General features: G+C 40.2%; 1 protein-coding gene across 1 annotated transcript; it reads left to right on the top strand.

Moving 5' to 3' along the window:
- Positions 1-6,384, top strand: LOC118217952 (glycerol-3-phosphate acyltransferase 1, mitochondrial-like). The gene is made up of 3 exons (XM_035400211.1): positions 1-197; positions 2,536-2,594; positions 2,797-6,384. The coding sequence occupies exons 1-3, from the start codon at positions 14-16 to the stop codon at positions 2,911-2,913; spliced, it is 360 nt and encodes a 119-aa protein (XP_035256102.1). The 5' UTR covers positions 1-13; the 3' UTR covers positions 2,914-6,384.
- The last annotated feature ends 9,343 nt before the right edge of the window (positions 6,385-15,727 follow it).

The following is a 15,727-nucleotide window of genomic DNA, read 5'->3' as shown; positions in this document are numbered from 1 at the left end:
GCTGCAGGTCAGCATGTCTGCGGAGCACCAGGAGTTCTTCACGTTCCTGCAGCGGTTGCTGAGCCCGGTCCTGGAGGCGTACAGCGGGGCCGCGATCTTCGTGCACGGCCTCCACCGCCCCGTGGCCGAGAGCGAGTACACGCAGCAGCTGTTCAGATACCTGCTGACCCGCACGGAGAAGAAGGTGGCCGTGTTCGGTGAGCTCACCTCTTATGAGCGCCTCCTCGGAGGCGTTCCTCAGGCCTTGCGTTGGTGCTGGCTGGATACATTCAACCGGGGTCATATTGGGGTGGCAATGGAGATTTAGTGACGTACTGTGTATGTGTGTACAGTGTACTGAACCGGAGCTGTACGTACATGCACAGTTTTAAGTGAATTAATTAGCAAAGCTTAACTATATGTCTAAAAATTTACCGCCAAATGGAGGTCTATGCACGGCCATGTAGCCGACAGCTGGCGCTTGGGGAACTCGTAGCCGTTGCCCAGTGAGTCACTATCCTTATGCCCTAGATGGAGAAAAGTGAGTGAGTGCATGATAATGCGTGCAGGCCTGCATAGCGGGGCGTTGCATGTAGGTGTGTGCACTTAACTGTGCGTGTGTTACCATTTTAAACAAAGATGAGTTTTCACCCCCCTACTTCAGTTTTGGTGACAATCAGTTTAGTCATTGCTATCAGAGTATCAGAGTAGTCGTTGCAATATAATGTAAAATATTTAATATTATATGTTTATATTACTACAGTATATACAGTCATCTCCACAATGCTTGGCACCAAGGCATATTTTTTTCTTGATCTGGCTCTCATAATGAAGAAAAACCCCTACAAACCTGTTCAGTAGATCAGACAAATTCTTCGGGAGGCAGGCGTGCATGTGGCAGTGACTACTGTCCGGAGAAGACCTTACGAACAGAAATACAGAGCCTGCACTGCAAGATGCAAACTACTAGTTGGCTGCAAAAACAAGATAGCCAGGTTACAGTCTGCTAAAAAGTACATAAAACAGTCTGCAGAGTTGTGGACAAAGTTCTTTTTGACAGATAAGACCAAGATTCACTTGTATCAGAGTAATGCAAGAGCAGGTATGGAGGCCCAAAGTAACTGCCAAGAACCCAAGCACTCCCTTTCATTTGTGAAACCTGGTGGGATTTTAGGGTTTAGGCACGTATGGCTGCCACAGGTGCTGGCTCACTTGTCTTTATTGATTATGTACAGTAACTGTTGATAGCAGAATGAATTCTGAAGGGAACAGAAGCACCGTACCTGCTCAGGTTCAACCCAATGCCTCCAAATTCATTGGAAGGTGCTTCATCTTACAGCAAGATAATGATTAGAAAACTAGAAAAATGCCTGATTCGCCAAGTCATTTACCCGATCTGTTTCCAATTGAACATGTGTTTCATATGCTGAAGAGAAAATGTTTGGCAACTGTCCCCCAAAACAAGCTGAAGTTGGCTGCTGTACAGGCCTGGCAGAGCATCATGAGAGAAGATGCTCAGCACTTGGTGATGTCTGTGGGTCACAGATTTCAAGCAGTCATTGATATGTGCCAAAGTACTAAACATGACTGCTTTCATTTGCGTAACATTAATATTGTCACACACCAGCTTGACACCCCTGGGAGGGAGATGCGGCAGGTGCTGTGGAACACCGTTGGTTGCCGCATGGAGAGAGAGCGCTCCCACACAAACATGAAATAAAATAAACAATCCTCTTCACCCTTCCCTCTCACGGGTTCCGGGCGAAAACAATAAACTAAAACAACAAGCTAAAACAACAAAGACAAAATTAAGTAAAACGGTGTGACCACTTTCCCGTGCACTGCCCGTAGCTGACCCGCCTTCCCCGCCAGGTCCCAGCTCCTCCAGCATCCCAGCTGAGGATTACTTTCCTTGACTTTTGTGCTCAAACAAAAACGAAACAAAAATCATAAACACGCTCTCGGTGTGAGCTCCCGGTCTCTGCCCCGAACTGAGGAGAGCAGCACACCTTTAAGCACCTGGGCTGATTAGCTAACGCAACCCAGGTGCGTGTGCTCTCTCCACCAGCCGGCACAGCCGAGACCAATCCGCCTCTCCGGCGGACCGAATGCCACAAATATGTTCCATTATGGTACTCTTAAATGGGGGGCTATGTATATTAAGTGCTGTAATTTCTATATGGTGAAACAAGTGTATAAAAATACTGTTAAATTAATGCGGAGAATGTACACTTTAATCAAATTTGATTTGAAATTTGATTACAAACATAGAATTCTGGTGGAGTACAGAGCCAAATTAAGAAACATAATGGAGCTGACTGTATTTACATATTGTAGTGATTATTTTTCATTTCTGTACATCTGTCAGCTTTGTACTTGCTTCTGTGTTATGTTTGTGTCCTTCCATCTTTCTATGACCGGCTGCTCTGTATAAGAACTACCATAAGCCTGCCATACAAAACAAATTGGTAATCATTTATGTGTTCAAAAAGGACATTTGATTAGCAGGTATAATAGTGATATTGATAATTCTCTCTCGCTGTCTCCCTCTCACAGGGGAAAGTGCGACACACTACCTCGTGAAGAACACAATAAGAACCTTCAAGGAACTGGGGGTAAGATAAACGTGTCTGCCAAGCCTTCGCTAAACTTTTCAGCCGGTCTATTCTTCTGCTGGCCCCGTTTTTATGAAACTTGTCAAACAAGTTTACCCCCCCTCAGCTGAGCTAAGCAGATGGGAGTTAACCATTCCTTATGTGGTTGTTGAGCCCTGTGAAGGAGGAGGAGACTAGCGTAACCCCGCCCCCTGTCCCGCAGGTCCTGAAAGAGAGCCGCGAGAAGAAAGTCACGCTGCTGGAGGTCAGCAGCACCTTCCTACCTCAAGCAAACAGAACAAAGCTCCTTCAGTACATCCTGGGTTTCAGCCTCTTGTAAAGCGTGACACACACACACACACACACACATGCAAATATGCGCACATGCAAGTACACAAACACACAGATACTCTGCAAAAAGGGCTTTTGCTGGCTAGTTAAAAAAGGTGCTATTCTATGGCAAAGCTTTACCAGGAAGTGCCTTCATAACATGAACTTACGGGATAATAGGCTTCTCTTCAGTCTTCCTCCGGATTAGACATTTAACACGTGACGTGCAGCTAATCGCTCAGAGCAGTGCTTGTGCACCACCCGTAATCCCTGAATGTACATTTGAGCGTTTTCGCCAGTGAAAGCCCTAGCTTTTAATCACTTTTTTTGTTTTAACCATGAGAATGGGGTTTTATTCATCTCCGCTGTTTGTCCTCGCTCAATAGGGCACGAATGTCATGCTTGGCACCCAGCAGGTTTCCTTCGCTGTGTCAAAAAAGTGAGGTGAGACCGAACATACACCACCGTCGGGAGATGATCGTGACGGTTACGAATGGTGATAATGAACGGCGATTATCAAGGGCATTTTATTCTGTTTGCTTTTGAAGCATGTGTCTAGGGGAGTAAAACAAAGTGCTTAAGGCTTAAGGATTTCCAGTATCGTGGAAACTCCAGGAACTGTAAGGCAGACGCTAAATTTGAGGTCATCTCACTCTCTGAGACGCTACATTGTGTCTTGTGAGAGACTAGCTTTGCTTTCTGAGAATTAGACAAAGAGTTCTAGATATTGTACTTGCCCAAGTGGTATTAGATTCAGTTTGTGGCTGGGATATTAATGTGGTGACATCAGCTGCAGAGCAAATATGGTATTCTCAGTGATCTGTAGAATTGTCCATTGAAGAAAACATTTGAGTTTGACTGCGCTATCCCATTATTTCTACCCGTCTGTCGAGTGATGTCATTATAGTTAACACCCAAATAATGCATTACATTCAGTCAACCTTGCCACAGTGTTACATAAACAATGTGTGTTGTTTGGGTGTACTTTCTATCAGTGGTACAGCAGTACAAAAACAATGTGAGTTTGTTATATGGTGGTGCATTCTGTCAATGTTGCTACAATGTTACCTAAACAATGTAAGTGTGCAGATCAGATTTATATTCTGTCAGCTTTGCTACAATGCTATGTAACCACCCAAACAGTTGTACAATGCCGTTGGGTGTGACCTGTTAGCATTTCTCAGCAAGTGCAAAATGTGTAGGTTTCCATTGAACAGTCAATGTTGTGGTTCCTTTGTATGTTTGAGAAGAGCGTGTTAGCAGCGTTGGGATTTCTTTTCCAGTTTAAAATGTGTCAGAGTAGCCTTACTGCACTTCACTGTTGCATTAAACATTCTTTAGCTCCTGAAGATGGATGGAATCCCTGAGAAAAGTCAAAACTTAACCCACAGCTTTCTGTCTTTCCATTTTGCACTGTATACTACGAGTTAAGTGTAGTACTCTTTGATTGGTTGAAGTGTGAAAGGGAAGACTACAGGAGAGCTACACCCATAAGGCGGACTGAAGCAAGTCATTTGATAAACTTGGCATAGCCTCGTGTTGCTTAAGGTGGGCTAAAACTCCCATGAATGTGAAGTTTGAAGATGCACATTGTCCACATAAGTACAACTTGTAGGAGGGCATCAGCGCCACACAGTGAGGAGCCAGGTGGTCAAAATTTTAAAGCGTGGCCCCCTTTTCGTGTCCAAAAAAAAAAAGTTGTGTTATATTTTGTAACATTGCTGTTGCAATTTCGTTTCAGTTATCACCACAACCGTGTAAGCTATGATAAACCTAGGTTACCCTCAGCTAACCCTAACTTGAAAATAGGTAGTAAATCATTAGAATAATTGGATTGGATGAAGTGTACATTTGAATGTCGTAGATGTGCCTGTGTAGTCATTAGTGATCTGTGAAAATACTATTTTTTTCCCCTTACATCTATTTCACTAAATTATGTCAGTAAAGGTTTGAGGCAACATGGAAACTTGCAGTTCCAATAACGATAATTGTTATGCATAATGATAATAATGAAAATTATTACACATAATATGTTTAACCACATGTTGACTCTCGGTTGCAAAAAGAGATGTGAAAATAGATTTTTTTTTTCCCCCCTGTTTCCCAGCTTGCTTCAGTAGGAAGGCTGTGATAGGCTTTTGGTTGGTTTAATGTTTGATTTTTTTTTTTTTTTAAACACAATAAACTGTAGGAATACAATGCCCATAGGATCCTGCAGGAAAAAAAAAAGATTGTGATTGAGTGAGGTTTGTCCTATGACATATGCCTGCAATTATGTTTAGTACTGTGAAATCCATTAAATATTCAAAAAGAGTTTTCAGTACTGATGTCCTTCGTTGACAATAGCCCGCATTTACAAAGGACTTACTTTGTCATTGAAGTGGACCTGATTGGAAGTCACTAAAATCTGGACCTCACAACAGTGATTCCTTGTGCACAATACCCAATAAGCCCCCACCTGGGTTACAAACATGTTTGTGTTTGTAAAACAGGAACCCATTCGTCCATCTTTTACCCTTAGATAGAAGAGTAGGTTTTTGGAATGCTTTCTGCAGAATTATAAAACAGTGTTCTAGAACTCCATTGCATTCAGTAACTACTAACAGTTGTTACATCAGCTATAGAATGTTTTTGATCTCACACCTTAGAATTTACACCAAGCCATAGTGCAACAAAAACTATAAACTCGTTAGCTTTCGCCACTTGGTCTTGTCCCTGAAGATGTTGTGCGAGTAAGTCCATTAGGTTTCCAAAGGCTACCAATTTAGTTCCACTGCACCAAGTGCCCAAATGCTACCTGTTGTCACCAGTGAGAGCCACGCTAATCCTCTAGTTGGAGGTAGTGCATGGAGTACACCTGTAGTGTGTGGCAAAATCTTTGGCTTGTGCGTTTGAGGAGAGCAAAAGCTTCAACCGCAGTTGTTCTTGCTAGGGGTACAGGTGACCGCACAAGGTCGGGGGGCACAACTGGAAATTGATTACAGATTGAAACTGGGAGTAACGTTGGTCTGTGTGGGAGGGTTTCTGATAATTGGTATGCCTGGAGAGCATGAGCTTACCATAGCAATGTGTTATCCCATACTCGCATTGTTGTCTAAGGGAAGGGTTGGTTTTGGTTTGATGAATGGTACTCAAGGTGCTGATGCTATGCAACCTATATCCGTCACGCAAATCATCTCTGTGAACTAATCCATCTTATCTCAGCAAAATGAGTGTGCGCCTCCTCTTGACTTCTAGCATAGTCTGCTGTTAACGTATGGAACTGTTGTGTGGATCCTGGGTGTATGCTAGGTAGAGACCGGATAGATGACCAGTTGCGGTTTCTAGTCCTCCACAAACAGCCGTTGTTTCTGCTGTCCCGTTCACTGCAGTACCGAATGCCACTGAATCTATTAAACTCGGGTTTGGGACATTATCAGGGTTAAACTAACCACACCAGTTCCAGGAAGAAGAGGGCAGAGGAACTCCCGTGCATTTAATTTTTAAAAAATGTGCGTGAGCATAGCTAGCAGCAGAGCACTAAAGCCGTTCCTGCTGAACGATGAAAGAGACGCGCTCTCTTTGCGCTTGAGCCACCGAGTCAGAAACGGGCTTCTGCCGCCGCGTCTCTGAAGCCGCTTTTACGAACATCCGGCAGCGCAGACGAACGGTCCCTGAGAAGCTCGCCGAGCCGGCCGAAAACCAAACTAACAAATCCAGCTCCGCAGAAGAACTTCACCACATCCTTGAAACTTTGAACAGGGCAGGTTTATTTCCCCTCACGGACATACGGCCTGATTTATTGACACCTTTAGCAAAACCAACGACGCAACCAGTGATTGGTCATGGCATTTGTTTTGCGCCAATCAATGGTTGTGTTATTACTTTTGCGAGTGCTAAAATGTTTTGCACGTGCTGAAGGTTTCAGTAAGTCAGGCCCATACTGGCTGGCTGAGAGCTGGATTGATGGAGTGAGTTGAACACTCGGCAGAGGGGTGTGATATTGCTGATCAGGCACGGGGGAGCGGTCAATTACACAAACTTTGGAAAAGAAATACACTCGTCTGCGTATTTGCTGAAGGGACCTTTCTTGTCAACAGGCACGAAAAAAAACAACTGCAGTGCTCATCTTGTTTCCTTATGTAATTATTCTTGCACTTAAAATTAAAAAGACAAAGCAATAATGAACTGTGTCCTTTTCTTATAGCACACACTCCAAACGCATCATGCATACACATGCTTTCGGCATATTATGCACACACACACACACACACACACAAATTAAATAGCACACACACATGCACATGCACTCACTGAACACACTCTAAACTGTAGGCAAATAATGTATGATGTAGTTAGTAAGTTGAAAAAGTCATTCTAATTTTGAGCTGAAAGGTTAGTGTGTGCTAAATGGCATTCTCTGGCAGCACGTGACCAATCCAGTCTCTCGTCATGTAAAGAGCTCTGGTCACAGTGAACGCGAGTCGCCCCGAAAACAATGATGTGTTCATTCATGCAGTCAGTTGTTGTTACATTACATTCTATTATTTTAATCTTCAGAAAATTAACTGCTGTGTCAATGTTTCCTTTTCTCTGCATGGTTAAAAAATGCGCTGTAAGGTAACCCTGAAACAAAAAGAGCTGTACCTCTGATTACAGAATCATGGTGACGCACATGTATGTTTTTGTTTGGTTTTGTTTTAAATAGGTTTATTAATTTATCTCCAGGTTTTGTTTACTGTAAATGCATTGCTTCGTTGTCATTTTCACCAGTTGTAGTTTAACGCAATGTTTTAGCACACTTATGAGGATTGTTCTGTTTTTAAATAAATTAATGTTGGAGAGACAACAAGGCCTGGCTGTGACTTTCTTCCACTGTATTATTTTTAGGACACCGTGTTGATTTCGTCGGGAAATTCATGGAAGTCTGCCTCTTATCAGACCCCAAAGGAAAACAGACTGTTTACTGTGCTGACAGGGAGTCAGCAATAGTGACTAGGAGACTTTTGGGTCAGCATTATGTAAAACTTAAGGTTAGGTTCTTCATAATACAGTGTAATCATGTTTTCTGTTGTTGTGAAGCCAATGTCATGGGGAACAAGTTGGGTGTCTCGGCTGCAAAGGTTAGCCCAGTGTGGGATTCACTGTTGTACTATTTTGTCTGCGTCTATATATATAAGGAGAGAGGTGCAGGTCCCAAGAGACTTGGCAGCTCAGTCTCGTACGCATCACATGAGTATAGCCATTTCACCACTCACATTTTGTATGTTGTCATTATTACTGAACACACTGAACAATAAACTGCATTCATTTTAACCCGGCATTCCTCGTTGACACTGCACACCTAACATACACATGGGACTCAGGATATCTGCACCCCATAGTCACTCACCTATACACTAGTGTTGTAGCAGGATACACAATTGTATTTATGCAGGCTACACTATTCACGTCTACCAAGTTAGACGCACGAAACTGGGGCCACTCTACTGGTGGGCAGTAGTCTCCACCGTCTGGGCATAACTGCTAGCACAGAGGAAAGGTTAAAACACTGTGTTGTCACTGTGAGTCAGATAATCAAGATAACATAAAATTAATCCCATTCCAGTAGTGACTTTGATGTGACAATTTTTGGTTTCTTACAGCTGGTGACCTCCATGCGCCGTTTGGTGTATGTGAGGGGTTTCTTGCAGTTTAAAGACAGACATCCAGATAGATCCAGTGGATCTTTACGTCCCTCTGGTAAATATATATTTGTATGTAGACCTAATTTATATTTACATTACTATAGTAGTGTGTGTGCGTGCGTGCGTGGTTGTGTGTGAATAGACAATAGAAGACAAATGTAGATGTGGGCAGTTTTGAAGGAACCACCTGAGCGCCAGAGTTTATTTCTGTTTCTGTTCACTAATATTTATTCTGAAGCTCAATCTATAATGTTATATGTTACATTACTCTAATGTTACTGCTCCTGGCACCTTACATTAGCTTGCGTTTCCACAGCTAATGCTGTGAGTCACCTCTTCAAATGTGTTAAACTACAGCGACGGGTCAAATAACATTACAGGCATATTCTATTGTGTTCTATTATATTTATATAATATTTAAATGGAAATTATTTAAAATATACTATGGAATACATAATGAGATCCTCATGAGAACTTACTATATGAGCCTTAAAGTTTCAGTCCATCATTTTTTCAAATTTGATAAAAATGATATATTTGGCATTTTTGTAGCAATATCGATTCAGTGTGTTTGCGTTTGTAAATTGCTCTTCTGTATGCTGTTTTCCACTGGTTGTGTCAGGTGCAAAATTCGCTACGTATACAGATTTGATGATGCATGCACAGAACGTGCATGTGCTTAAAATCGGGGACCCTCCCCCAGGATCTATGCTATCTGTTCAAAGGAGAAGACTGAGAAAGAGAGGCACCGGCAGTGCAACGTTTTTAAACAAAGCTGGCTGGGGTTGCATAGGCCTACACATTCAAAATGGCTGAAAAATCAATGGAAAGAACACCATCTTCAGATAATAACCCACCAGCTGAAGTGGCCAAAAAAATGGATGCCCCCAACAATCAGAAGGCACAGTTCTAACAGCCTAACATCAGTACCGAATGTAACCTCCTGCTTTTCTTGCTTTTACGGAATTGTGGATAAAAAAATGTGAAAGTGAGTGTATCTACATACATCATACTTATACTTACTATAGCTCCCTTATTTGTCGCAGTTGATGTCTCTCACAGTTTGCCAAGAAATGATCAAATGTGACCACGTGTTGACACTTTAAAATTAGGTTTGATATGTTGCTCAGTATTTCTGTGTTGGATGACATTGCTCACTGTTTCCAGGCTTACACACACAAGCAAGCCATGCCACTTTGTTTGGAGGTGTAGCTTCATTTATGATTTAACTCTATAATTTGAAGTATGAAAACAAACTGTTGTGACCACCGGTGTCACTAAATCCATCGAAACCGAAAAATTATGGGTAGACACACAAAAAAGGTTTTATGGTATTTTTTACAGTGTATGTCACACCCTAAATGTAAATAATGTTTTCATATTCTTCCAGAATATGTGCCTATATCTAGGAATATATGTCGCAGAGCGCAAACTGCTTCACTGCCCCCTTGAAAACCCACCTTCCCCACCGCGTCTATGAAACCGCTGTGCGAATATCCAGCGGAGCTCACAAACGGTCCCTGTGAAACCCATATCCTCCAGCCCACCAATAGAGCACCTGCACAAAGTATGTGAAAGCAGTGATTAATACACTTATTCATATAATATAACTGACACAAATGTCATAGAAACACGGCTGATTTGTTATCTCCTCATTAAGATTTAAGATTTATTTAATTTTGAAAGAGCTGTCAATTTATTGTAATTTAATAGATGCAGTTAAGGGGTTTTTGGACCGAAGGTGATTCATTTGCTTTCTGGGCCTTCTCAACACATAAGCATGAAATAAAACATGCAGTTATCTGCTGTCTCCATTGTCTCTACTGTACTGTATGTCCTGAGAGAGCCTTTAGTGTCAATGTGTGAGTGAACGTTCTCACAGGATGAACTCCAGCAAAGGCGCTGGGTGCTCTGGAGGGATTTACAGGGTGCAGTAGTGCACCACTGAATGTAGCACTGGGCCTTCCCTGATTATCAAGCAGACAAATGAAATTCATGCAATATTTTAGGGAATAGTCTCTAAACTAACGCTACCATCTTCCTAAGGGCAATGTAGAGCTTGTGTGTGTGAATGTAAGTCACTGCACACGCTTGTGTGTGTGTATGAGTGTCTATATGGCCACTCGCTGGCATATGTCTGGGTTTAAAAATTAGTAGATCTGTGTAAATGTCTGGAAAATATGAATTCTATTTTATATGTGCAGTGTGAATTTCAGTTTGTATGTTGGAATACAGGTTAGGTGGGATGCATGATACTGTATGATTGTATGAGTGTAGGATGTATAGATGATGTATTGAGGAACAAGCTCACTATAAGTGCCAAGTAATACCATTTAGAAGATGTAGGCCATTTCACAAGGCATGCTGTAAGATTTCCTATATTATTTACTCATTTATCTTATTGTTTTGCCCGTTAATTTTTGTACTATACAAAAATTAAAGGGCAAAACAATAAGAACAAAATAATGTTCAAAAAAAGAGTTCATGCAATATTATCCATTTATCGAATCTGTAAAGATCAGGCAATTTAATAGTCATGCTCACGTTTTCATCAAACTGAAGAAGAAGCCCAACTGTTTGCTAGGCTGCATGTTGCTATAAGAGCCCTATATTATAAACATGAAAAAAAAAAAAAAAAATATATATATATATATATATATATATATATATATATATATATATGCTATATTCCTTACAACAATTTTTTTGTTACATAATTTAAATTGTGTAACATGATTTGATGAAAGTGAATGCCATGAAATCTCCTCAAATCAAATTTGTTTAGTGGATTTAGCAAACATCTGTCTCAATACACTCACAGTAAATCCTGGCCGAAACCCCCACAAGAGCCAGCCTAGAGTAATTAATTAAGCCTGAAATAATTGTAATAATTCTATTTGAAGAAAAAAAGCACAGACATCATGAATTAAAAACATAAAAATTATTTATTAAAGATCACTGGAATGAATGACATGCTAAGCAACAACAACAAAATAGATGGAAGACAATTCACTAATGAGGGACAAATTCATGGTGCAAAATTGGTACAATGGCGCCATCTACTGGATGTCATTATGGACATGCACTCTCCTACGGGCAAGGGTAGCTGCAGTAGGTGGCACTGAAATCACAAGGTACTGTATTTCACCCTTCATGCCTAATTCAACAATGAACTGGCTTAATACATTTTTTATGGTTTTGGACCATTGCATAATTACAGTTCCAATGGTTATGCGAATTTATCATGAATCCAATTGCCCAAGTATTTATAACGAGGGACTATTTCAATAGGAGTACCATCTAGGGTACATATCTGGAGATTGTCATAATCTATTTTTTTTATCTGATAAACAGCACTTAGTTTTATCACTATTTAAAACAAGTTTCATATCTATGAGTGCTGTTGCAAAGCAACGAAAGCAAGCTGTAGATGTTTAACAGTCAGGGGGATAAAGTGGGAAAAGCAATAGAGGTATCATCTGAATGAAAAAGGAATTTACAGTCATTTAAAAATAACAATGTCATTAATGTAAATGGAGAGCAGCACCAGACTACCAAATAATTAAAACTGTACTGTACCTATTTTCACACACTGAGATCTGTCCAAGAGGTAATTATGGAAACAATATTGTGCTGCAGTGTCTAGCTGAATAAGTGGCAGTCTGTGTAATAACATGGAATGGTCAACTGGTCGAAGGCCATAGAAAGGTCAATACAAAGTGCAGCACAATGAAGCTTCCAGTCTTAAGACACAATTTCATTTAAGCCTGAGGATGTGGCAGTGATGGTGCTATGCTTAACCCTGAATTCTGAATGATAAAGGATAAGTAAAGAGTGGCTCCAAAGAAATGATTAGAACTGCACATTAATTAGAGAATCCAAAGTTTTAGTCAGGCATGGCAATTTGAAAATTGGCTGATAATTATTTACATTACGTTTTACCCAACTTCATGGAAGGGCAGCACGTGAGCAATTTTCCAGACTTTCAGGGCAGTGCCAGACGTAATAAGAGGGCCAGCAAGTTCTAGACAGGATACAGGTTGTCCTCACCAGTGGTGGACCTAAGATTTATAACTAGAAGTGCATCTGCAACCTCTTTAGTAATAAACAGACAGAGTAAAAGACAAAAGAGTCCTGATCACAAAAGGAAGAGGGCCCCAGTTGTGAACACATAATAAATGAGGTGACTGGCAGCTGCAAAGTGCTTATTAGAAGCTGTGCATATCTCTTTTTACCAGATACTAAAGTAGTGCCAGACTTGTCATGGACAGGCAATGATGTGGTATTATATTGCTTGGTAGAATTTATAATCTTCCAGAACATCTGTAGCAGTGAAGAGATGACTGCAGGATGCAGTTTCAAATAAAAAAACACTTCTGAAACTTCCCAACAAGAAGAGCTTAAAATGAGCAAAAGAACACAAAGATTGGATGGTAGATGATCGGAAAAGAGTATTTTGGGTGGCATCCTGGAGTCGTCTCTTCACTGTTGCAGATGTTTGGCGAGTACTATTCAATGAAGCTACCAGCTGAGGACCTGTGAGGCGTCTATTTCTCAGACTAGAGACTCTGATGTGCTTGTCCTCTTGCACAGTTGTGCATCTGGAACTTCCACTCCTCTATCTGTCCTACTTAGATCCAGTTTGCTCTCTTCTTTCAAGACAGTAGTGCACATTATTGTATGAAATCTTCAGTTTCTTGGCAATCTCAGTGGAATAGCTTACATGTCTCAAAACAACAATTGACTGACAAGTTGTTTCTTTTTTGGCCATTTTTTAAACCAAAATTGAACTTTAGAAATGCCAGTGTACTAGATACTGTAGTAACTGAAAGAAACACCTTGTCCCCTTGCACTATTGTTTATTGTTTACTGTTTACCATTTGCACTATGTTTATTTTATTTTATTTTATTTATTTTATTTTATGTTCACTGTTATGCACCACCAGATGAAAACAAATTCCTCGTATGTGTAAACCTACTTGGCAATAAAACCTGATTCTGATTCTGATTCTGAAATATATTTTTTAGCTTAATTAAACAGCACAATTGTTTTCAGCTGCACTTTCTTTCATACCATATTAGCACATGAGCATACATAATTAAGGATGAGGCAACACAGTGTGCTGTCAATACACTGGAGTAATGGCTGCTGAAAATGGGGATTTGCAATCATCTGTAAATACTGAATTAAAAAACTGTTCTTTCAAACAATATTTTTAAAATATATATTATCAATCTCTTGGCTGTATTTTGTGACCAATTTAATGCTACCTTGGTGAATAATATCACTTCTATAAAAGTTATGAAAACATAAACATTTCTCTGTGATTCCAAACTTTTGAACAGTTGTATACATCCATCCATTTTCTATACCCGCTTATCCTGGGAAGGGTCACGGGGGGGGGTTCTGGAGCCTATCCCAGCATGCATTGCGCGAGAGGCCAGAATAAACCCTGGATAGGTTATCAATCTATCGCAGAGCAAACACACCATTCACGCACTCATACCTATGGGCAATTTAGTCTCCAAAATAGGTCTACCTGCATGTCTTTGGACAGTGGGAGGAAAGCTACACAGAGAAGGGGAGAACATCCAAACTCCACACAGAAAGGTTAAGGCTTTGAACTCAGGACCTTCTTGCTGTGGGGCGACAGTGCTACCCACTGTACCACCTTGCCACCTGGTAGATGTGAAATTTAAGGTATGTTGCTTGTACATAAATGTTTTTGTTACAGTGTTTGTCACCCTAAATATCATATATCATAAATTTCATATTTCTTTCAGAATATGTTGCTGAAAAGTCTTCTATGAATATATGTCACCCAGGGTAAACTACCACACTGCCCACTTGACTCCCCACCTTCCCCAAGTATCCCCCAGCACACCAATACAGAACCTAGACACAGTATGTAAAAGCAGTGATTTATATATTTATTCAAATAATACAGACTAACACAAATAGCAACATGTTTAATTGTTTTCTACTTCCCAAGATTCATTTAATTAACAAAAAATAAAGGTAATATATGCAGCTAAGAGGCATTTGTCCATTTACTAAAGGTATCACATTAGCTTTCTGGGCCTTCTCACACAGGAAGAAAAAGTGCAGTTATCTGCTGTCTCCATTGTCTCCACTGTACTGTATGTTCTGAGAGAGCGTTTAGTGTCCATGTGTGAGTGAACGTTCTCACAGGATGAACTCCAGAAAAGGCGCTGGGTGCACAGAGATGATAATGTGCCAACAATTTGAATTCATGCCAGAATTTAGAAAATATTGAAATATTATTTTAAAGAAAAATATTCATATTTTTATTTTGAAAATTTCATTTGAAAATACTTATTACTAAATAAGTATTTTAAAATTAAAATAAGTATACTAAAATTACTTAATATTCTTTAAAATAATTATGTTGTTTTTACACATTGGAATCCTTTTTTGTGATTTAAATTCTCTAACACGATATGATGAAAGAAAATGCTATCAAATCCACATTTGTCACAATAAACTTCACAGTAAACCATGGCTTAAACCCCCACAAGGGCAAACCTAGAGAGAAGGTGGCAAAGAAAAACTCCCTGGGTGGGACACATAGTGATGCTATGAGAGATAAAATCAAAGAAAGCTTTGTGATTACTTGCCAATGGCAATAATTTCATTATGCTTTATTATTGTAATACTTCTCATGTGATAATTATCAATCAATGAAAAAGGATGAACAGAGTTTTAGAATAACAGTAGGTTTGCAGGTTAGGCTACTGAAGGCTCAGATGTAAATCCTACAGCATGGAGCGGACAGGGTGAATTGCAAAGTAAAATCTGAAAAGAGCACAGGAGACTGATGGAATTGAACTAACAAGAGCTCATGATACTCACATTTCAAGTTTGTACATAACCTTAAAAACCCAACTAGACAGAAATGACATCAATCTGGTATTTGATTGACATCAATCATGCCTTTGATTTAACCACAAGAGTGCATCTGTTTTATGCATAAACATATGAAATAAGGTTTTGTCTAATGATTCAGATCAAAGGAAAACCAAAAAGATACTGCTTGCCTGTACTTGTACAAATGCATGTTCAGTTCATAAAATAATAATGAAGAAAAAAATATTACAATTATTACGTGAATTTCCCCTATAGTACCCTATCTGTGT

Source organism: Anguilla anguilla, chromosome 2, assembly GCF_013347855.1.
Source record: "Anguilla anguilla isolate fAngAng1 chromosome 2, fAngAng1.pri, whole genome shotgun sequence".
NCBI classification, from domain to species: domain Eukaryota; kingdom Metazoa; phylum Chordata; class Actinopteri; order Anguilliformes; family Anguillidae; genus Anguilla; species Anguilla anguilla.
Note: the sequence above shows the minus strand (reverse complement) of the source record. Positions and strands in the feature narration are given on the sequence as shown.